This window comes from Meles meles, chromosome 12 (genome assembly GCF_922984935.1).
Source record: "Meles meles chromosome 12, mMelMel3.1 paternal haplotype, whole genome shotgun sequence".
In the NCBI taxonomy this organism is placed as follows: domain Eukaryota; kingdom Metazoa; phylum Chordata; class Mammalia; order Carnivora; family Mustelidae; genus Meles; species Meles meles.
The window spans coordinates 79256413-79279353 of NC_060077.1; the positions used below are offsets into that span (position 1 = coordinate 79256413).

At 43.2% G+C, this 22941-nt stretch overlaps 2 protein-coding genes and 1 pseudogene across 3 annotated transcripts in view; 1 reads left to right on the plus strand and 2 right to left on the minus strand.

Moving 5' to 3' along the window:
* Positions 1-275: 275 nt before the first annotated feature.
* MALT1 (MALT1 paracaspase) overlaps positions 276-22941 on the plus strand; it is a 60595-nt gene continuing 37929 nt past the window's right edge. For both annotated transcript variants that reach the window (XM_046025184.1, XM_046025185.1), the window contains exons 1-3: positions 276-689; positions 9316-9482; positions 21365-21486. In XM_046025184.1, the coding sequence (XP_045881140.1) occupies positions 415-689; positions 9316-9482; positions 21365-21486 (564 nt within the window). In that variant the 5' untranslated portion in view covers positions 276-414. The remainder of the gene's footprint in view (positions 690-9315; positions 9483-21364; positions 21487-22941) is intronic.
* LOC123954218 (RNA-binding protein PNO1-like) lies at positions 19122-19826 on the minus strand. The gene has a single exon (XM_046025186.1). It carries the CDS (start codon positions 19824-19826, stop codon positions 19245-19247), a length of 582 nt encoding a protein of 193 aa, XP_045881142.1. The 3' UTR covers positions 19122-19244.
* LOC123954219 lies at positions 22088-22561 on the minus strand (annotated as a pseudogene).

The following is a 22941-nucleotide window of genomic DNA, read 5'->3' on the forward strand; positions in this document are numbered from 1 at the left end:
CCCCGACGCCGCAGGCTTCCTAGCCCCAGTGGAGCCGCCGGGGCGTAGCTCCTCCGCCGCTTCCTCCCCCAGCTGCAGCCGCCCGACGGTTCCTGCTAAGCCCGGACTCCACCTCCCCAGTACCGAAGCGCGCACCTCCGCGAGCGGGCTGCGGCGGGGGAAGGCTAAGAAAACGCGCGGCTGCGCGCACGCGCGCAGAGGCCCCGCCCCACCGGAGGCCCCGCCCCCTCGGCGATGCAGGCGCCGCCCGCCCGCCCGCCTCCCTCAGGCAAACCTGTCTCTGCCGGGCGGGGAGCGGAGCTTCCTCCTCAGAGTGCGGTGCGGCGTCGCCGGATTTGGCCTTCCGCCCCTGCCTCCGCGGCGCCGGGGCGAGCGAGGGGGCGAGCGGAAGGTTCGCTGGAGCCGAGGCCCGCGATGCGCCCGGGGGGAGCAACGCAAGTCGCGGGGTCGCCCGCGACGGACGGGTCGCTGTGCGGCGAGCTGCTGCAGGCCCCGTCGCCCCCGACCTTGCAGCCGCCTCCGGCCGCGCCCTCGGGGCCGCCACTCCCCGCTTCGGCCGGCGCGACCCTCAACCGCCTTCCGGAGCCGCTGCTGCGGAGACTCAGCGGGAGCCTGGACCGAGCGCCCGAGGGCCGGGGCTGGAGGAGGCTGGCCGAGGTGGCGGGGAGTCGGGGGCGCCTCCGGCTCAGGTAAGGGACGGGGGCGCGGGGGTGTGGGGCGGGGGCGCGGGGGTGTGGGGCAGGGGCGCGCGGGGCTGGAGCGAGCGGCCACCCGGGTGGGAGGACCGATGCTCCGGCGGCTGGAGTGCGGCGGGGGCCGCTTCGGTGAAAGGGGCGCGGAGAGGGGACTCGGTCGGGAAAGCGTGGGAATGCCAGAGATCCCAGCTTGGACCCTCCTCCCCGAGGGCTCCCCTGAAAGCGAGCCGTGGAGGTCGACCCGGGAGGACCTGGAGAGAAGGCAGCCTGTCTGGAAACCACTAGGTCAGGGCAGTCATTCCAAAAGACCCGGGGTGCAAAAGAACGGCATGTGGGCGCAGACCGGGAAGACCGAAGGAAGGCCGAGACGAAGAAGTGCAGGTGAAGAGATAATGAAAGTGAAGGATTTCCTGGAAGTTTTTATGTGGGAGAGGATGATGATGGGAAAGGCTGAAACTAAAACTGCCATCTTCCTCCGTCAAACCAACTTACCAGGTTCTCTTTTTGCCCTCACCTTGAGCATGAGCTCCAAGTAAAACTGTTTTCCTCTTCCCAGGCTAGGAACTGCGGACTTTTGGTCTCAGGACTTCTTCACACTGTTAAGAATTATTGAGGACCCCAGAGTTCTTAACGTGGGTTCTGTGTATCACACACATGTAATGTATGCTGAGTTACCATATTAGGAATTAAAACTAAGAAACATTAAAAATATTAACTCTTTTTGAAAGAACAACCTGTTACATGTTAACAGAAATTACATGTTTTTGTGGGAAAACAAAACTTTTCCAAAACAAACAAAAATTGTTGGAAAAGTGGCATTGTTTTACATTTTAAAGGTCTCTTCGACATCTTGCCTTTATTGCAGAGAACGGGCCTCTTTTAGGGGCTTCTGCATTCGGTCTGTTGCACTATCCCAGGTCATGTAACACTAGATACTCCACAATGTACACTTCCTCAGAGAATGAATGAAAGCGATAAATAACATCTCAGTGTTGCTGTAAAAAATCGTTTTGACCTGGCAGAGCCCGTGACAGGATCTCAGGAACTGCACTAGGGATGCCCAGACCCCACTTACAACCACTCCTCTCTGCTATTGTTAGGATTTTGATCTGCCTGGCTGGGAATCCCTTAGAAGTATTTTGTTGTTGTGTTGTTTTTAACTTCTCATATGACTAAACTTTCTCTTGAACTATAATTATTTGTACATGTTCTTATGAACTCCTCGAGAACAGGGGGCATCAGTTAAGAGTCTGTGTGTTCTGCATAGAACCTATCTTAGACACTATATTCTTGAACTGAGAAGGGAGTCATTCATTCACTATTTTATGTTTATTGAGTGCCTGTTAATGAGCTGGAAGTTCCAGAAGATAAAAAGATGACAAGTATTTAGTTCCTATTCACAAGGACCTCTCTAGTATTGGACTGTTATTCTGGGACATTCACAAATGCTATGTTGGGTGTGAATAATAATAACAATGGGTTGTTGTCATTTATTGAGCATTTAGTATATAGCAACACACTAAGCGTTTACCTGCATCATCTACTTTGGCCCTTGCAACAACCTCGAGTTTCAGAGTTTGGGGTTAAGCCAGGATCATGATGATTTAGGGTTCTTTGGCCACAGAGAGGAGTAAGGGTGTGAGGTTGGAATTAACAAGTGATAAACTTGCAAAACTGAGCAGACAGCACACTTTTCTGTTCTAGGAAAAAACAGTGCTTCTCTTAGGGAGAAGGAGCTATGCAAAGAAAATCCAAAATGCTATTAAACCGTGTCTGTAGATTTCTGAATTTCTGGACTTAATAAGAGTGTAAAAAGTTGTCTTCTCTGGGGATAGGATCATCAGATCTATGATTGGTTGGTTTGTGGTTCGGACACTAGCTAGGGAAGGCTCTCGACTTTCCTGAGGAGGGCCTGGGAGTGAGGACTCCTAATTTGGCAGTGGAGGAAAGAGAAGAAAGGAAGGCCCTGCCATTGAGGAAGCGTGGCTGAAGCAGTGGATACCCGACATCAGGTGCTCAGTGTTCCTTCCCAAGCGTTCAGCTTTTGCCAAAGGCTGCAGAATGGTTCGTGTGGTAAACTAACAGAAAGGTCTGAGGCCACATCTCTGGTGAAGGTCGTATAGAGAGAAAGGCAGTCTCGCCTCACAGGCAACAAAGCACATGCATTTGTGGAATCTGGCAAACTCCAGAGTGGGATGTCTGAAAAGAAATAGATGGGATTTCACCAGTCTTCCAAGATAGTGAAGATTAGTTCAGAATAGGTGAGTGGTAGTGGGAGTTGGGGCACCCCTGCAAGTTAGATAATTGGGAAATAGTAAAGTTATATACCTACTGAAATTGGAATTAAACTGGTATAACAAAAGGTTAGCACTGGGCACTTAGAGGCTGGAGTGTGGCATCTGAGTGGGCAAAGTAAGCTGGTGATGCCTACTCTATTTAGGACAAAAAAGCTATTTCAGAGTAATTTCATACTGGTGCTGGAAGAGCATCTCTCATAGCAGAAAGTCCCAGAGGTATTTTCCTCTAATGTCAGATCAAGGAAATGAAGTGTGAGGGTCCAAGTGGACAGTAGTTCCCATGAGGTTGTGGACTTTCTCCCTCAAATCTTCCAAGGTTGCCTAGTGTTTCTCTTCCCTTTTTTCTGACTATATACATGTTTCCTCAAATAGATGAGAATTTAATGAAGAAAACCCAAGAGTCCATCCTGAACTGTCCATCAGAGATTAGGAGTAATTGTAAATGTTTTCATATAATTATGGGTGCCTCACAATCAGTCCTGGCTTACGGTTTGGTTTCCCACAACTGTGTGTATACAGGAGTGCCCTAAATACAAACTCAGCCCTAATTCCATTCCAGACCGCCCTGATACGAACAGCCTTTGCTGTCAGTGCAGATAGAAGCAGGTTCTGGGTGACACAACTGTGTCGTGGTGTCACCACGCCCTGAAGATGACAGCTTTCAGGAGGCTTTAAGGCTGCATGGACTCCATGCAGGAGGGAGCTTAGGAAGGGGGCTCTGGGATTCAGACCAAGGAAGACCATCCCTGCGCACCTGCTGTAGCTGCAGACTTCTGTCCTGCAGTTTATGATAAGATTGAGAATGTGTGCTAAGCTGAAACAAAGGCTCTCCTCCTTTCTCTGTCCCTCTGGTCTGTCTGAAGTTTGAAGCTCCGTGTCTTCACCCAGTCCCCTTCTCAGTGTATCCTTAAGTCTCAGGACTATACATACTTGGGTGGATTCCTCTCAGTTCGTATCTTCAGTCTGTATCTTTGCTTTGAACCCCCTGGGTTCGTACCTGTAGGTGCCGATTTGCCATCTCGTCGTGAATGACTAAGATATCTTAAGGGTAGCATGTCCCAAACTTGGCATGTCTTCCCCCACACACCTGTTTTTCACGTAGTTTTTCTTTATCTCAGGAAATGGCAACTGTACCCGTCTGATTTCTCAGACCCAACACTTCCAAATCATTCCTGAGTCCCCTTTTATACACCACGTCCCATTGGCATCTGCTACGCTTTCGGTGTGCACCCAGAATCCAAACTCCACGGCCTCAGCCCTGGGCCGGCCACTGCCCTCTCTCACCTGGAGCATTCCAGTAGGCGCCTGACTTCTGCTTGGCACCTGCCCCCAGACTACTCTCAGCATAGCAGTGAGAATTACTACTCTTTTGAATATTCAGTGGGTCTTACCTTTCCTCTGCTCAAAACCCTTTAATTGCTTTTCTGTCTCAGGATAAAAACACCAGTTAGTTACCAGTTACCTCTTGGACCCTGTTATCTTCCTCCCTTTCTCTACTCTCTGCACACTTGCAGAGTCTTTGAAAGTCTTTGGACTTGCCCTTCCACAGTCTGAGATAGCCTCCACAGGTGAACCATAAGACTTTACCTTTTCAAGTGTTTGCTTACAAGTCACCTCCTTCAATGAGGTCTTCTCTGGTAACATGATTTAAAATGACCCTGTACATCTGCACTGGCATTGCTCAGCCCCCTGCTTTGCTTTGTTTTTCTTCAGAGCACTTATGACCATTGGATGAACACACACACCACACACACACATACACGCGCTCACGCATGCGCGCACACACGCCTCTGTTTTTCTGTGCACATATATATATGTGTATATATATATATATTTATATCTTGTAGGAAAATCCAGGATAATAGGGAATTTTGTCTTGTTTGCTGCAGTATCCTAAATACCTAGGGAAAATGGCCTCTTTTAGATGATTAATAAGTAGTTGCTGAATTAATGAAGAGAGATTTCAAAGAGTAAATGTTCCAAGAAGAGAAGCAGAAGAACCGAAAAGCAGTGCCGTGCTTTGTACCCTAAGGGACGTATGATGTGTTCTATTTGATTATATATTTTTGAAGTGAGAAATACAAATATATTTTCTTAAGAGCAAAACCCATTTGTTTCGGTAATAGTCTTTTAACTTAAATGAGAAATTCCAAATTAGGGCTGGTAGAAACCACTTCAAAGCACAGTCTTACAGGAATGTAGCTAAAAAAGGAAAGAAAGAGTCTGGGTATATAGAAGCATCATCTGAGCTGAAAGCCAGTGCCCAGACGGAAAATAAATAAAAAAGAAAAGGAGATACAGAATCTTATTTTCCTCCTGTGTGTCTTGTATTGGAAATTTCTGCCTGCTTCAGTTCGACCTCTTTCTTCATTTGGAAGAAAGAAGTCAGATTGTTTTTCGCTTTTTCTGTATCAGTATAAACATCAAAGCATCACTCGGCTGCATTTGGTGAGATGGCTTCTGAATTTTATGTACCAGATTTTGACCACCTTTCTGGATCATTAAAAAAATTATATTTAGCATACAGCATCCTTGTTTTTATAGATCTTGTATTCTAATTATCTAAATGAATGGTAATCCTTCTGTTGTCTCCAATACTGGTTTCTTGACCTGGGTGTTACAGGGACTAAGGGAAGAAAATTTTACCAACTAGAGGAGTGGCGGGCATCTGCAACTTTCATTGTTGCTATCATCATAGTCACCATTATTCCGTAGGAGAAATGAGACTTTAACACTAAAAAAGTAGGAAAGACCATCTCAGATTAAAAGGCAAGTCTTATTGTCCTTATCTTTATAATTTTACTATGGCTTCAGACTGTGCTGCCACTAGTCTGCCATCCAGAATTTGGGAACAGTTGACTTATATTATGATGACTCACATTTAACAAAAATAGAGTATTGAATATACGCATTTAACTGAGACACTTAGAAAAGAATACCTAGTGAGTATAGAGACAGGAGGCCCTGAAGGAATGATCAGGTTACAAACTAGTAACTAATCAAAACCTTTTATAGAAAAGCGAAAGCAGTTTCAGAAACCAGCATAATTAGGAAACTGATGTTCTTTTAATAGCCCATATTTTTATTGCATAGTAAGAACTCACTTTTATTGAGTGCTTATTGTTTGCCAAGCACTGTGCTAAGTACTTCTAGAATGGATTATCTAATTTAATTCCAACAATCCTATGAGATCGGTGATACTAGTATTGAAATTATTTTGGTTGGAAACTTTTTTTTTCCTAAAGTTATGAGATTACCAACTTCGCCACAGAATTATAAATCTTGAACGACCGCTATATAAATGCTATGGTAGACTTTTAATAAAACCCATCAAAATGAATGTGGGTTAAGAATATTCCAGGAGCGCCTGGGTGGCTCAGTGGGTTAAGTGTGCTCGTCGTGATCTTAGGGTCATGAGATCAGGCCCTGTGATGGACTCTGCACTGAGCATGGAGCCTACTTAAGATTCTTTCTCTATAGGACACCTGGGTGGCTCAGTTGGTTAAGCATCTGCCTTCAGCTCAGGTCCTGATCTCCGGGTCCTGGGATCAAATCCCACATCTGGCTCCTTGCTCAGAGAGGCGTGTGCTTCTCCCTCTGCCTGCTCTGCCTGCTACTTCCCCTGCTTGTGCTCTCACTCTCCCTCTCTCTCTGACAAATTCATAAATAAATCTTAAAAAAAAAAAAAAAAAAAGATTCTCTCTCTATCCCTGTCCCTGGCCTGTCTCTCTAAAAAAAGAAAAGACTGTTCCAAGTCATATGAAAACTTGCTTACCTGGCATCTGGCACAGCTGTGATACTGTTAGGTCTGACAATTTCCATCTATCCAGTCCTCCAGCCTTTTAAGTTACAATTGAAATTCATGCAGTAGGGGTGCCTGGGTGGCTTAGTCGTTGGGTGTCTGCCTTCAGCTTGGGTCATGATCCCAGGGACCTGGGATCGAGTCCCTCTTCAGGCTCCCTGCTCAGCGGGGACCCTGCTTCTCCCTCTCCCGCTCCTCCCATTTGTGTTCCTGCTCTCACTGTCTCTGTCAAATAAATAAATAAAACCTTTTTAAAAATTTCATGCAGTCATCATTCAGTTATGAATAATTAATATGCGCAAGACAGATTTTAGGTATTGAGGGGTTAAAAATACGGGGCTTTTGTTTTCAAGGACTACTGTGATCTAGTTAGGTAGAGAAAAACACACTTGTGAAAGAAAAGCTCACGGTTTTAAGGCAGAATTGTGTCAACTGAGACATAGAGAACAGGGGTCTGCAAACAATAATCCCTGAGCCAGATTTGGGCCACTGCCCCTGTTTTTGCAGTTTATGGGCTAAGGTTGGTTTTCATATTTAAAATTTCATATTTAAAAGACAAAAGACAAGAAAGAAGAACTTGCAATCGACTGTATGGCCCGTAAAACCTAAAATATTTTCCCTGTGGCCCTTTACAGAAATTTGTCAACCTTTAATATATAAGATAAGTACCGTCAGGAGACTATGTCTAACGTGCTTGGGGGATTTCTGTGGTCTGGGTGAACCTCACAGAGAAGCTAGAGTTTATATTGGACTATAATTTGGAAGGGAAGGACAAGTTGCTGTGGGGTGCGGATTCTACAGTATATCATGGAGATTATCTAAAGGCTTTGGTTGGCCTTTGTTGTTGGTTTTGTGTCTTCAAGAAGATTTTGGGGGACTCTTCTGTTCTTCTTTTCTTGAATGTTTCATATTTGTGCTTTCCCTTTCTATGAAATGGTTGAAGTCCATACTCCTTGTCTGTACTCCTTGTTATTTATGGCCTTCTGTAGTCTGATCTTAACCTTTCTAACCTTGTATATGCCTACCGAACGCGATGACATTAAAAAGGAAATGGTATATGTGTGTTAAATAGTGATAGTAAAAAAAAAAAAAATAGTTCTAACAAAAAGACAGTGAGACAGAAAGTAGATTCTTTGGAGCAGAAGTCAGCAAACTTTTTCTGTGAAGAGCTAAATAGTCCATGTGTTTAGGTTTGCAGACCAGTGACTCACCTCTGCTGTTATAACAGGAAAGCAGCCATCCACCTTGTAACCATGTCTGTGAAGGAGCGTGGCTGTGTTCCAACAAAACTGTTTACAAAATCAGGTGACTGGGTAGGTTTGACCCAAGACCAGCATTTGTCTTACCCATGTGTTAGGGTATTTCTAGGTACTTAGAAGAACTTTGAATGTCAGTAGCACTGATAGTCTTCTAAAGATTATTGAAAAAATGAGCACATATAGTAAAAAATTTGACAGTACAAAAGGGTTTATAGTGAAAAGTTGAATCATCCAGCTGTGAGCTTTGCTGCACTGGCTCCCCTCTGTAGGAAAATCACTACTTGTAGTTTCTTGGCTATCTTTTTTTTTTTAATTTTTTAAATTATTTATAAACATATAATGTATTATTAGCCCCAGGGGTACAGGTCTGTGAATCGCCAGGTTTACACACTTCACAGCACTCACTATAGCACATACCCTCCCCAATGTCCATAACCCCACCACCCTCTCCCGAACCCCCCCTCCCCCCAGCCACCGTCAGTTTATTTTGTGACATTAAGAGTCTCATATGTTTTATTTCCCTCCTGATCTCATCTTGTTTCATTTATTCTTTTCCTACCCCCCAAACCCTCCACGTTGCATCTCCACTTCCTCATATCAGGGAGATCGTATGATAGTCGTCTTTCTCCCATTGACTTATTTCACTAAGCGTAATACCCTCTAGTTCCATCCACGTCATTGCAAATGTTGGCTATCTTTTCAAAGTTAATTCTGTACGTTTAAGAACAAACACATATTCTTAGTAATAAATGGTATCAAGCAGAACAAACACTGTTCTGTATCTTTATTTATATGAATACATATGTAGGCACATGGCTTTGAAAATACAAAATTCTGTGTGTTAAGTTTTTTCATTTTTCAAGATGTCTCAAAGATCTCTGCCCTTTTTCGGTCATATTATGCTTTCTAAAAGCGCAAGAACAAGTAGAGAAATGTATCTGATCTTCCTACTCCGAATTCCCAAATTAAAGGTAAGAATTTTTATCAATATCAAAGCCAACTTTCTTTCACATCTGGTATCAAAATTTCTCTCATCTTCTGATTTAGTAGTCTTGGGAGCTGAGTTGGAGAGGGCGTAAAAAGGAATTCCCTTTGATGGCAGAAGGAGAAGGAAAGGACAGTAACATTCATAATGGAAATAACTTTTCACCACTCAGCGACTCATGGTTTATCCCGACAACACCTGCAATCGTGCCAGACATAGAGCAGGCATGTCATATTGGCGAAAACTGTTGACTTGAATTAAATCTGTTTGTTTGCAGTTGTCTGGACTTGGAGCAGTGTTCTCTTAAAGTCTTGGAGCCTGAAGGAAGTCCAAGCTTATGTTTACTGAAACTGTTGGGTGAGAAAGGTTGCACGGTCACGGAACTGAGTGACTTCCTGCAGGCTATGGAGCACACGGAGGTTCTTCTGCTTCTTAGCCCCCCAGGTGGGTTCTTCTCTGGAGTCTTTTCTTCTCCAGGAGTTTGTGGACACAAACTTGGAGGAAAATATCTCATTTGCCAGGGAATTGTATTGAATATTTTTGGAAAATGTAAATGTATGGAGACTCATTTTTTTCCCTCCAGGTTGAAGCTAAAGAACACATAGAAAACAAATACAACACATAAACATTGATTGGATTGTGGTTCAAAAACATGAATAGAAGACATTTTGGAGACAAGTGAAACAATTTGGATTTAATGCATGTATTAGGTGTTATGGAATAATCATGTGATAATGGTGGTGTAGTCTGTAGAAGAATGTCTTTATTCCAAGGAGATGTATGCTAAAGTATTTAGGGGACGAGGCTCCCGGCTGGCCCAGTGGGAGAGCATGCAACTCTGATCTTAGGCTTGTGAGCTCAAGCCCCATATTGGATGTGGAGCCTACTTAAAAAAAAAAAAAAAAGTGGGGCACCTGGGTGACTCAGTTGTTAAGGGAAGCCTGCTTCTCCCTCTCCCACTCCCACAGCTTGTGTTCCCTCTCTTGCTGCCTCTTTGTCAAATAAATAAAATCTTTAAGGAAAAAAAAAAGTAAAATATTTAGGGGTAAGATTTTTTTTTCCAAGAATTTACTTGTTTATTAGAGAGAGAGTGAGATAGAGAATGCAAATTGGGGATGGCAGGGACAGAGGGAGAGGGAGAAGCAGAGTTCCTGTCGAGCAGGGAGCCCGATGCGGGGCTTGATCCTAGGACCCCAGGATCATGACCTGAGTCGAAGGCAGATGGTTAACTGACTGAGCCACCCAGGCACCCCTAGGGGTAGGACTTACATAACTTGTATTGAAATAGTGCAGCCAAGGCTCAGTCAGTAGAGCCTGTGATTCTTGATGTTGGGTTTGTGAGTTCAAGCCCCACATTGGGGGTAGAGTTTACTTAGGAAGGAAGGAAGAAAGGAAGAGGGGGAGGGGGAATAGTGCAGCCAAAACATAAAGAAATACATATTTATTAATATGTATGTATGTATGCAAATGAGATAAAGCAAATATGACAGATATTTATTAAGTATTTCACCAATGTGATCCTTTTGAAATGTTGATTGATTCAACCATGATTTTTTTTCTGAATATACCAATATTATTGAGTGAGTTTTCTCCCTTGCAAGGTCAGGTTCGAGGGATAGAAAAAGCCTCTTGTCTCCACAACTACAGGTGGAGTTGGTCCCCTAGAGCAGGGTTGGCAGGAGAGACCACGTGATCTAAGTTGCCTGATGGCAGCAACACTGCGGATCTCGTTTCTCAGCGGTCCAGTTCACCATCATAGTTTCCGCTAGAAGCAGAGAAACCAGTTGAGGTTGGGAGGGCCATGGTCTAAGGACTCATGCTCTATTTTGCATGGTTTTGATGTATGCAGTTTTTATTAAATAACCAGCCTATCTGTGATGGTATTTCAAAGTTAACATGAGGAACCTAAAATTATAATTCATACCATATTTTTGTCAGTTCTGGGGTTCGGGAGTCTTCTAACTGAAAAGTCTTGAAGCAAGTTGGGCTTCAAGAGAGGCTGAGGACAGCCCTGTTTTCAAAGAATTGGCTTGTTTTTATCTTAGCCCCTCCTTTCTTGTTACCGGCTTCCTTCTAAGAGTGACTTTCTGCATAGTTGCAAGATCTCTACTGATTGTTCCTTGCATTCATCTTTATCCCAGCAAAAATCATAAAATTCACTTTAGTTAACTAATTTCAGTGACATGCCTGTCCCTGCACCTGTCACTGTGGCCAGGGAGATGGAATGTGCCCATTTGCTGGCTTAGAACCAGGAGTGGAGTTGGGTTGAGTCAGCTTTCCAGAAACCACATGGATTACCAAACAAAAGTGGGCCTGTTGGAAGGAGAAAGAGCATAACAGATGCTGGGGAGGTAACTGAAGAGTTTACTACAAAGGGGAAAGGACCCCAGATTACCAGGCAGGAAACTTGGACTCTCAGCTCATCCTCTGCTTCCCAAGGCCTAATGAAGATGATAAAACAGGTTGACAAATGCCACCTTTAAGTTACACATTGCACTGGATGCTTGACATCCGTTCCTCAGTGCCTCTTCCTACCGAGAGGTCTGGGGTAGGAGTAACTACTGCTTAGCAGCCCCCGTCTAGATGAGATTGTGGTTTGTCACCAGCCAGTGAACTTCTTCATAAGGAGACATTTGTTCACTTTTATATCCCCTGTGCCTTGAATATTACTCAGGAGTTGTGACGATTGAGATCTGCTAGTTCGGACCCTTAGTTAGCTACTAAGTCCTCAAAAGTCCTAGAATACCACACCAGGGCCTTTGAAAACTGAAGAAACCTCTCCAAGAAGTAAATATAACTTTTTTATCTCGTTATCTTTTTTCAGTAGTTACACTAATTACTCTATTGGTTGCCAAGTCTGTAAAATGAGAGTAAATAATCTCTACTTGGCAGAGTTGAAAGAGTTACATGAAGTGATGCCATGTGAACTTGCCTCTAGGCAACCACAGAGGCTTCCCGTCTCATGGTCTGTGCTGGGATCACTCGCCTCCGATCTCGGGCTTCCATGTCTTCAGTTTCCCATGCATGACACTGGGCTTTCCTGAAACCGAGTCACATGTTTGTTTCTGTGTAACAGTCTGCCTGAAGTTTTTGACAAACCAGCAGTGAATACAGAGCTAACCAAATAAGCATCAGTAATCTAACCCCTTGACAGATCCATTTCTGCTCTTTGTGTTTTTCTCCAAACAGTAGGATTAGCACTTCACCGTCAGTTCATCCATATGGAACATTCTCGTATTTGGTCTACAAGCTTTTTCAGAGTTATCTGCTCAGACTTCCTTGCATTTGAGGGGAGACCAGGAAAAGGAAAGCAGTTTCTATTTAACATTTCTACATTAACACTTATTCACCATTTCTGTGAAGTTTTATGTCATATTAGCTGTATAGTATCCATTGGGAATCAGTTGTTTCCTGAATATTAAGTATTGATTTTTGAGGACATATTTTAGGATCTGATAAAGCTCAATAATTTCAGGAAGAGGTAATTTACTGTTAGCTTTCTGTGTGCATTTTATGTGAATAATCTAAAACCCACTGTATTTGCAGATACTAGAATAAAGAATATAAGAATTATAGAGAGAATCTTAATTTTTCATAAGGATATTGAGAATAAAAACTATTATAATTAAGAAGGTAAGCTCTGAAAGAATCAACTTTATTTGGGACTTTACTCATTCGTTCAGTAAACACTCACAGGATTCCAATACCTTTGCAATTCCAGACGTTGCACTTGGTACTGTGATTCAAAGATGATTAGAACCAAAATTCTTGCCTAGGAAAAGTTCGTAGTCTAACAGGAAAGACAAACCTGGAAATGGTCACATCCAACACAACCGTAAAAACAAGCAGAGCAAGTCTTATCTGATCTTTGGGTTTTCCTTTTCACCTGTTTTTGGTGAAAATACACTATGGAAATATTCTCATGTTTTCTCTCTTTTTTGTAGTAAGGTAGTTTTCATAGGAGGATATTAGTTCTTATTCCACAGAAAGTCCAATGACTTTTCTCTCTGTGGAAAGGTGTGCTTTTGGTGAGTAGGGTGAGTTCTCAAAGATGTTGTGAGCCTCCAAACAGACCTTGCGGACCCAAATGCAAGAAAAAGAGGAAACTTTAGATTTATTTTAGTTTTATTTTGCCACATTCCATTTTGGTTGTTTGTGGGCCGACAGCCAGAGATAGCCATAGGAGATGGCTATAATAAGGAATTTCTCTGTTTTTTGAGAAACTGGGTTTCTTTATCTATTTGTTTTGGTAGTCCAGCGGAGCTGGGGCAGTGTTCCCCTGCCTCTAACTAGAAACCTCTAACTCCTTGACTCCTCAGGATGGGATCTAAGAGTAACACATCCCCCCTTAATTGTTGCTTTCCATGGGCTCTGACACTTAATATATTTTCTGAAGGAGCCCCATAGGATTGAGGTTTATCCTCTTCTGCTTTCTCTCTAATGGGCTTTTCCCACAGCACATGGTTAGCTAACTGCTCCCATGCCCATTTCCCAACACTGATTGTTTCCCTATTTTGTTCTTTTGGTCATCTCGGTAGGAATTGGAGGGGAGTGGGAGTGCCAAATGAGTGTGCTGAAATTGCTTGCACCAGAAGTCTGTAATGATTTTTAGACCTTTATTTTCTCTTTAAACGATAAAAAATCCCAATCCCGAAGCAACTGACATTGTTATCTCTGTCCTTCGCAAATGTCATTGAACCTAGATGTGCAGTTCAAGATGTTCCTGTTTTTCTTTTTTTAAGTGAAAACATTCTGAGTGATTATAAGCTCCATCAGTTTTGTAGGTATGCAGATCCCAAGATGGCTGCCAGGGAAGTGATGCCCTGGCCCGGAACTGGTTAAGCAGAGGCCACATGATAGGAGCTATTTAGAGAGAATTAACATTTGATGTATGGGTTTCGTTAGATGAATCCCAGGGTTTCAAGTCCAGCTCTGTGATGTGACCATTTTATTTCCTTCCTTATAGAAAAGGTACTTCACTCTTTGTGTATTCTAGACGATTCTGGCCGAGATCTCTTCAGTCACATCATTTCTACTTGCACCACACCTTTTTTGTCTTTTAAGACAAGAGCCAAGGGGTGCCTGGGTGGTTCAGTCAGCTAAGCGCCTGCCTTTGGCTTAGGTCATGATCCCAGTGGCCTGGGACTGAGCCCTGCATCAGGCTCCCTGCTCAGTGGGGAGTCTGCTTCTCCCTCTCCCTCTCCTTCTCATATGCTTGCTCTCTCTCTTTCTTGCTCTCTCTCAAATGAATAAATAAAATCTTAAAAAAAGACGAAACCAAGATTGTTGGATATTATTCTCTAATTTCCAAAATACCTTTAGTTCAGAACCATCTTATCTTTACAGTTTGTGAAGGAACAGAAGTGTACCATTATGAACATTTAAATTTTAAATGTGAGCAGACATTTGTGTGGAAAATGAGATTTCCAGTGCTTATCATTTAGCCAGAGTCAGAGTTATTGACAAAAGTGGATTAGACCCAGGTCTGCTGACCCCAAGCTAAACTCAATGTCATTTCCATTATGCTAGGAAATTTCTGGGTTATTCAGGAAGCTCAGAGATAAATTATTCCCCCAGTTGCCTCTTTGACCCATGGACTGCAATTTTTTTGTCCTTGCCAAATTAAAAAGTACTCATATTAGATCTCATTTACAAAGGACTTTTCTTGTTGCATGAGTGACAAAAATTTCTGAAAGGAAAATACCAAGAAGCAGAAGAGCCAGTGATGGTATGGATGGGAATAAAGGACAAAGGAGGAGAGAGAAAGGGACTTGTGAGGTCTGAAAGAATGTGCGCCTGCGCTGAGGTATTCAGGGTCACAATACAGAAGTATATGAGGTATCATGAGGAGACTAGGTTTAGCCACAGGAGGTGCAAATGTAAACTGACTTATAGGAGGGACATACATGGACATGCTTTGGTTGTTTTGGGGGGAGATTGATGGAGGAAGAGAAATGGTATTTATTCTGGGACAAGATGAGGCACTTTTCGATGATAGCTTAGAAACTTTCGGAATACCTCCAAGGAAGAGTTTAAGATAGAATCTGATGGAAAGAAATCTTGGTTCACAGCCTCTGAAAACAGATATACTGTCACATATACAATAGATTTGTTCCTGGAACAGCTGTTTGTAAATTACATCAATATTTAAATGCATCCATTGACCACCTGGGTAACTCAGTCAGTTAAGCTGCTACCTTTGGCTCAGGTCATGATCCCGGGGTCCTGAGATCAAGCTCCACATCAGGCTGTCTGCTCAGTGGGGAGCCTGCTTCTCCTTCTCCCTCTCCCTCTGCTGCTCCCCCTGCTCGTGCTTTCTCGCTCGCACGCTCTCTCTCTCAAACAAAATCTTTAGAAAAGAAAAACTTTAAATGCATCCTGAGTGAGGGTAACTTAAAGGAAAGCTATGGTGAATCCTCCTGTCAAGTCAAGAATCACACTAACTTATTTGTTTTGAAATTCCAGCAGGTTTTGAGTTTTATTGTTCAGTATCACAGCTCTCTGATCTACATAGGTGTGTGCTGAATGAACCATCCTCATGTTCCATCGTACCTAGTTCAGATTCTCCCCGGTTTACAGGAAATCGAGTAACCTCTTTGACTTCTTTGCAGATGTTATCTGAAAATGGCTTGTTTGCCAGGAAACTGTGCATTCACCCTTTAAAACAGAACTTTCATTTGTATGCCTTGGTACACCCTCCATAGCTCCATCCATCTTCTTTCCTTACCTTTGTTCGGCACCTTCTGACTAGTGGGCGCCCTGTGAGGGTGGTTACAGGTTGGCCATGGTTCCCTGCCGCACAACACTATGTGGGAGGAAGGAAATTTGTGTGGTTAATGCATGGGAGGTATTGCGACTTCTTGTCTTTACTACTCACCAAGGGCGGTTTCCAAATCAGATTGTGCCTTTCAATTCTCAATCTTTGAAACATTAAGTAATAAATACGTGTATTTATTTTTTGCTTATTAAAGACTAGACTACTGAAATGGATGGTCCAGGACCGATGTGTAAACTAAGCTTAACGTACATTAGAAATCATGTAGTTTTGTCTCCCCCACAAAGGAAGTACACCTTTTAAGATACCCTGGCCCTATGGGCCCTTTGTCCATTAAAGTTGCTCATTTCTTTGTAAAACACTCTAGAGAGAAAGCCTTTTTTTTTTTTTTAAGATTGTATTTATTTATTTGACAGAAACACAGGGAGAGAAGAAACACAAGCAGGGAGAGTAGGAGAGGGAGAAGCAGGCTCCCCACTGAGCAGGGAGCCTGATTCGGGGCTCCATCCTAGACTCTGGGATCCTGACGTGAGTCAAAGGCAGACGCTTAACTGACCGAGCCACCCAGATGTTCCAAGGGGAAAAGCCTTTTAATTTCCATCACTCTTGTCTCTTTGTGTAATAGGAGAGAATGTTTACCATGGTCAGTTTATAAGCACTGCCATGGTGCAAGACACTGCACTCTGCCTGACATTGTCTCTTCAGTAAGAGGCTCATGTGGCAGACGATCAGCTTGGGAGGTGCATTAAGAATCATGGGGGGTTGGGTGCCTGGCTGGCTGAGTTGGTGAAGCGTGTGACTTTTTTCTTAAGTTTTATTTATTTATTTGAGAAAGAGAGCATGAGCAGGGGTGGGGGAGTGGGGATCAGGGGCAAAGGGAAAGCAGACTCCCCACTGAACAGGGAGCCCAATGTGGGGCTCAGTCCCAGGACCCTGAGATCATGACCTGAGCCCAAGACCGATGCTTAACCGACTGAGCCACCCACGTGTCCCAGCGTGTGACTCTTGGTCTCGGAGTTAGGATTTAAAGCTCCACATTGGGCATAGAGATCACTTAAAAATAAAATCTTAAAAAAAAAAAATCACTAGAAAATAACTATGTGAGGAGACAGATGTATTAGGTCAACAGTGGTAATCACTTCACTTCACATAGTATGTGTATTAAATTATCACATGGTGACGCTATAAATGTATAGAGCTTTCATTTGTCAAGCATTCTTCCATAAAGGTGGAAGGGAAAAAAAAGTCACTAGATTTACAAAAACATGGGGATTTTAAAGCCCAAGGAAATCTAGGTTTGTCTTCTGGTTCCGCCATTTTACAATAGGGAAAAGAAAGATTGGTCTCAGAGAGGTTAAGTAGTTTATTCAAGGTAATTTGGGGGACTTTTTGCAAATTACTTCATTTTCTTCACTGTCACATGGACCTAACTAATCTCTAACTCATTTGGTCATTTTGAAGGTTAGGGATCAAAACACCAGTCACATATAATGCCATTGGTAAATTTCTGCCATAGTAGCTTTTATTACAGTAATGATACACAGTGGAATACTCTCTGTGGAATAATACATGTGGAACACTCTCTGTGCCCTGTGCACCAGGCACAGTGTTGGGTGTCGTGTAAACCGGTGACTAAGACAAGCAAGGTCCTTGGTCTCCTGAAGCTTCTGTTTTAGTGGGTGAGACAGACCAGAAAACCCAGGGATTTCAGATGGTTAGTGCAGTAAAGACCAAAGTGGGGTGAATGTAATCGAGAAGTGGGGGTGGGGGGTAGCTGGTTTAGAGACGTTTCCCAGAGGAGCTAGAGACCTAGATGATGAGAAAGAAAGAGGCTGCCGTGAAACAGTGGGGGGTTAGAGGGGAAATCCGGCAGAGGACTCGTAAGTAGGCAAGTAGAAAATAGCTTGGCTTCTGAAAAGACAACCAGTGTAGATGGAGCAAGGAGGATGGGAGGGGACGAGGTTAGAGAGGTCAGTTTATGTAAGACCTTCTGACTATGCTGAGGAGTGTAGATTTTATTCAAAGTACAATAGGTTAGTCAAGGGTTTTAACCAGAGCAGTGGTACAGATTAATATATGTTTTATTTGATTTTATTTATTTACTTTTAGAGAGAGCATGAGTGGAGGGGAGGGGAGAGGGAGAGAGAGAGAATCTCAAGCAGACTCCCCACTGAGCGTGGAGCCCATGGCGGGGCTCATTCTCACAACCCTGAGATCATGACCTGAGCCAGAATTGTAAGTGGGATGCTCAACCAGCTGAGCCACCCAGGCAGCCTGGATTAATTTATGTTTTAAAGAAACATTTGGACTGCTGGTTGGAAGCAAGGACACCAGTTTGGAGGCTGTAACATAGTTTCGTCACAGCTGACGGTGGCTTGGGTTAAGATCATGGCACTGAAGATGTAGAGACGGGGAAAAGCAGAACTGGCAGGACTTGCAGAGAAGTTGCACATGGAAACTGAGGAAGAAAAGAGGGATTCGGGAGGCACTGCTAAGTTTTTGTTCTGAGTAACTGGACGCATGGGGAGAGTCTGAGAAGGGAAGACATGGGTCTCATGCAGGAGTAGATTTTGTTTCTGAGGAATCTGGGACACATTAAGTTGGAGATGGCTAGAAGACATCCACATTTTAAAGCCCATTTAACTACAAATCCTCCATTCTTCAGATTTATATTCCCTTCTTTTGTTGTTATAGCTTTTTTTCTTTCTTATCACACATAAACTTTGAAAATCAGAATCTTTGTATCTAGAAGTTGTGACCAGTCTCTCGTGGCTAAAGAATGGCATTGGGAGCCTTAAACGCAATGCTGTGAATTTGCCCGCCAGAGTGAGAGCGCTCATCCCATTTTCTGTCTTCACAGTGTCCTTTCAACTAACACAGAGTACAGGTTCCAAAACTATTACTTCTTCCATACTGTGCTAACTTGGCATCAACATAAAGAACTAATGAATAGGAAAGTTCTCCCTTGGTAAACATTTTTTTTAACTATGTAAATCTTTTTATTTAAAACGAAGTGATAAATTATAATTAATGTGTAAGTACAGTAATGATAATAAATTCAGATAGGGGAATTATCCTCAAGTTGCTGCATGTGAATATTATCAAACCTTTCTGTTGATGCTTCTGGCTGAGAACAGAAGCAGCGATGGAGGCTTAACGTGACTGAAAAATTCTTCATGTGGTTTCTTATAAGCATGTGCAGAGGGCAAGGGCTTTTTCTCTAGAGTCCAAAGACAAAAGGTCTCTGATTTGAAATCAGAATCGATCTGCTGCTCTGCTAGCCACAGCTCGGATATTGCCAAAAACCTTTGATGGAAGATTTCCCAGGATGAGGTTGCAAATGGCAGTTCTTGCCATCTTGATGTTTTGGAAAGAGCCAAGGATGTGAACTTTCACATCAGCCAAAACTATCCGTGTCTGTGTCACGTTCTCTATGGTGAATTTGGTTTTTCCTCCTTTGCCAGCGATCTTCCTATTGCCCTTGACAGGTGGTCTCCCTTTAGGGGTTTCACATCTGTAATTTCAAAAGACTCTAGGAAGAGATCATCCAACCTAATGAGGGCAAGCGCGTCCTCCACCTGAAACCCAAGAATAAAGGCTTTGACAAAATCAGCTGCTTTTGTCAGTGTACTAACATCCTTGGTTTCTTTACAAGTCCTAATTTCTACATTCCTTGACTTCAAGTTAAACCGTATCTGAAGTTCCAAATGTTCTACAATAGGAGTAAATATCTTCATCCAGTTCTCTTTTAATGGCGTGTATCTGTTAGCTGGGACGGGAATTTTCCTTGTTTCTTCTTTCCCACTAAGGAATCCATCCCCGGCGATGGAAGGGAAAACGGGCCTCTTCGCGGGCCGGGCCTCCTCTGTGTCCATGCGGCCCGCATCCCCACCGTCCCCCGCGGCGGACAGCTGCTCAACCTGCCGTTTCTTCACCCGCTGGCCACCCTTGCAGGTGACTTGGGTGAAGCCATCCTCCGCTCCGGCACTCTGCGCCTCCATCTCCGATTCCATGCCCGCTTATCTCCACCTCCCCCTTGGTAAACATTTTAAATTCTTTTTTGAGAGGCTCTACTTTCTTCACTAAAGATCTTCTAGGGTTTCTCCAGACCTTCAAATGTAATAGGTATGCAATAAATGTTTATTCATTTTGGATTTTGGTTTTGGTATCTTTCTGGAATGGTTTTCACAGACCTGTTTTACTTCATATACTATTTTTGTCCTGGAAAGGTTAGTGTCTCTGAGGTACTAAGATTGCTATTCTTGGACTAACTCCTCTTCAACTATAATCTTGTCTTGTTCCTTTGGCGTGGTGGCTTATAGAGGAAAAAGATACTGTTATGAAATCATATTCAGGATAGATGAGGAAAGAAAATAAAACTAGGTACAGGGAATTACATTTTACAAGTTTTAACGATCTTTTCTTCTTCCTTCCTAGAAGCCATCTAACCCAGTTTTATGTATTATAACATAGATTTTCCTAACTTTGGTTTCTTTTGTGTCAGTTATCTGTTGCCTCATAACAAATTACCCCAAAACCCAAAGCTTAATATAAAAACTATTTATTACTTCACACAGTTTCTGAGGCTAGGAACCTGAAAATGACTTAGTTGGCTGGTTTGGGCTCTGGTTTTGGCCTCTGATGAGGTGGGGGGCAAGCTGTTGGGGCAGAGCTTCAGCTGTCCGGTCTGACTAGAGTTGAACTATCTACTTCTTGGGTGGTTCACACACATGGCCACTGGCAGGAGGCCCAAGTTTCTTCCCTTATCACTCGGGCCTCCCACAGGTCTGTTTGAGTGTTCCCATGACATGGCAGCAGGCTTCCGCAGTGGGAGTAATTGAGAGCGAGATGGCGTTGGGCAGGGGCGGGGAGGTGGGGGAGACGGTGAGGAGGTAGTTCCATAATTGACTTGGGATTTTCTTTAAAGCCGTCCCAAGCTTTGGTGCTGATAGTCATTTTTCAGATGAGAAAATATCATATGTCGGATTTATATCCTGCTGTTCTGTCTCTGTGCCTTTCTGTGTACGGAGTGATTTTCATTTGAATGCTAAGTCACAGCTCTGAAATAAATGTGTCTTGAAGACATTTTCAGTGGCCACCACTTGCAACAGTGCTCCTAAGTCCGTTGAAGTGCCAGCACGTGAGCGTTTATGACCGAGTACTTGAAGAGCTGGCGCTGAGAGCCGCGTTCTGGCTGCTGTCTAGCAGACATCTCTCATAAGGTGCATCCTGATTTCAGAGGGGTTAGAAAATGAAAAAAATATTTCTAAGAATTGAAGAAAGATGACAAACAGTTTTCTCCCCAGCCATGGGACGTACAGTAGATCAAAGTCTTCTGGGGATGAATTTCTTTCCTCTTGGTTTTACAAAGCCTGGAACTCGCAGATGCATAATCTGATGGGGAAGGAGATATGAATGGGCAGTTTACAACCAGGATGAATACACAGGTTATTTCCAAAATACTTTTTGGGTTTTTTGGTTTCGGAAATATAAACAAGGAAAACCTCTTTTCTGTGACTTTATTTAACCTTTTTTTTTTTTTTTTTAAAAGGAATAAAGATCACCGTCAACCCAGAGTCAAAGGCAGTTTTGGCTGGACAGTTTGTGAAACTGTGTTGCCGGGCAACTGGACATCCATTTGTACAATATCAATGGTTTAAAATGAATAAAGAGGTAACTTTTTAAATGTATTTTACTTCCCTTGTCATAAGAGGGAATGATAGCAAATTATTTAACATCATTATCCTCAGTGTGTTTTTTGGAATTTTGATCTGATAGACTTGGCTGTGTTATTACTGAAGTAGTCAGTAACCATTATTTTGGTAAGGCAATTCTGAAAGTTGTCTTATAAAAAAATGGTAAGCAGGGCACCTGGGTGGCCCAGTCCATTAAGCATCTGCCTTCGGCTCGGGTCATGATCTCATGGTCCTGGGATTGAGCCCCACATCGGGCTCCCAGCTCACCAGGGAGTCTGCCTCTCTCCTTGTCCCTCCCCCTGCTCATGTGCTCTCTTTCTCTCTGTCACTCTCTCAAATAAATAAAGTCTTTTTTAAAAATTGGTAAGCAATGATAAAACCGATTCTCTAAACTCTAGAAATTATGGAAAATCAGGATTATTTAGAACAACAATGTTAACAAATAGTATCTATCACTAGTACATTCTAACATACCCACACAAAAGTCCTTAACAAAAAATTATGTCCCAACCAAAATCTCTCTTTTTTTCTTTTTGAACAATGACTTTATTTTCTTTGGCGGTGTGTGCCCTCTAGTCTCAGAACTTCTGGAATTGTTTCTTGGTGCCAGCAGCCTGGGTCACTTTGAGCACACTGAAGCTTACAGTCTTGCTCAAGGGCCAACACTCACCTACTGTGACAGTATTGCCCATCTGGACATCCCTGACGCAGGGGGACAGGTGTACGGATGTATTCTGGTGGTCTTTCTCCAAGCAGTTATACTTTCATGTGGGGTAGAGGACATCTCGGTGGATGACAGTGGTCTTCTGTATCTTCATCTTGATCACACTAGACAGAATCTGCCCTCGGATAGAGACATTACCAGTGAAAGGGCATTTCTTGTCAGTGTAGGACTATCAGTGACCTCCTTGGGGATCTTGAAACCTATACCAAAGTTTTTATGGTATATTGTAGGAGCCTCTGTTTGCCAATTCTCCAAGCAAGTTCCTCTTCTTATTTTGAAAGGTTGTTGGCTGCTTTGGGTAGGCACACTCAGTATCAATGTCCACCATCTTCCCAACCACGTGGAAAAAGAAAACCAAAATCTATAATTAAAAGATTTTTAAGGTGCCATGGAAGGCTAATTTAATGGATGATTCCACTTAACTATTATATCAAAAGATTTAGGCTATTGTGGTAGATTCCAAAGTAAAATTCAGGCTGGTGGAGGGGAGCATTATTCTTTTACCACCCAACAAATAATTTAAAATCCCATAGTGGAATTCTTTTTTCTTATAAGTTCTTTGAGCTACTCAGCACACTGTTTCCCACTGGCTCTCCCGTGTTGTGTCTCACTTTGTTCGACTTCTCTCTTCTCCCACTCCAGCTCCCCCTAAACCCCTCCCTCCTAGACTGTGTCTTGAAACTCCATACTCTTTTCATACTCTAACAT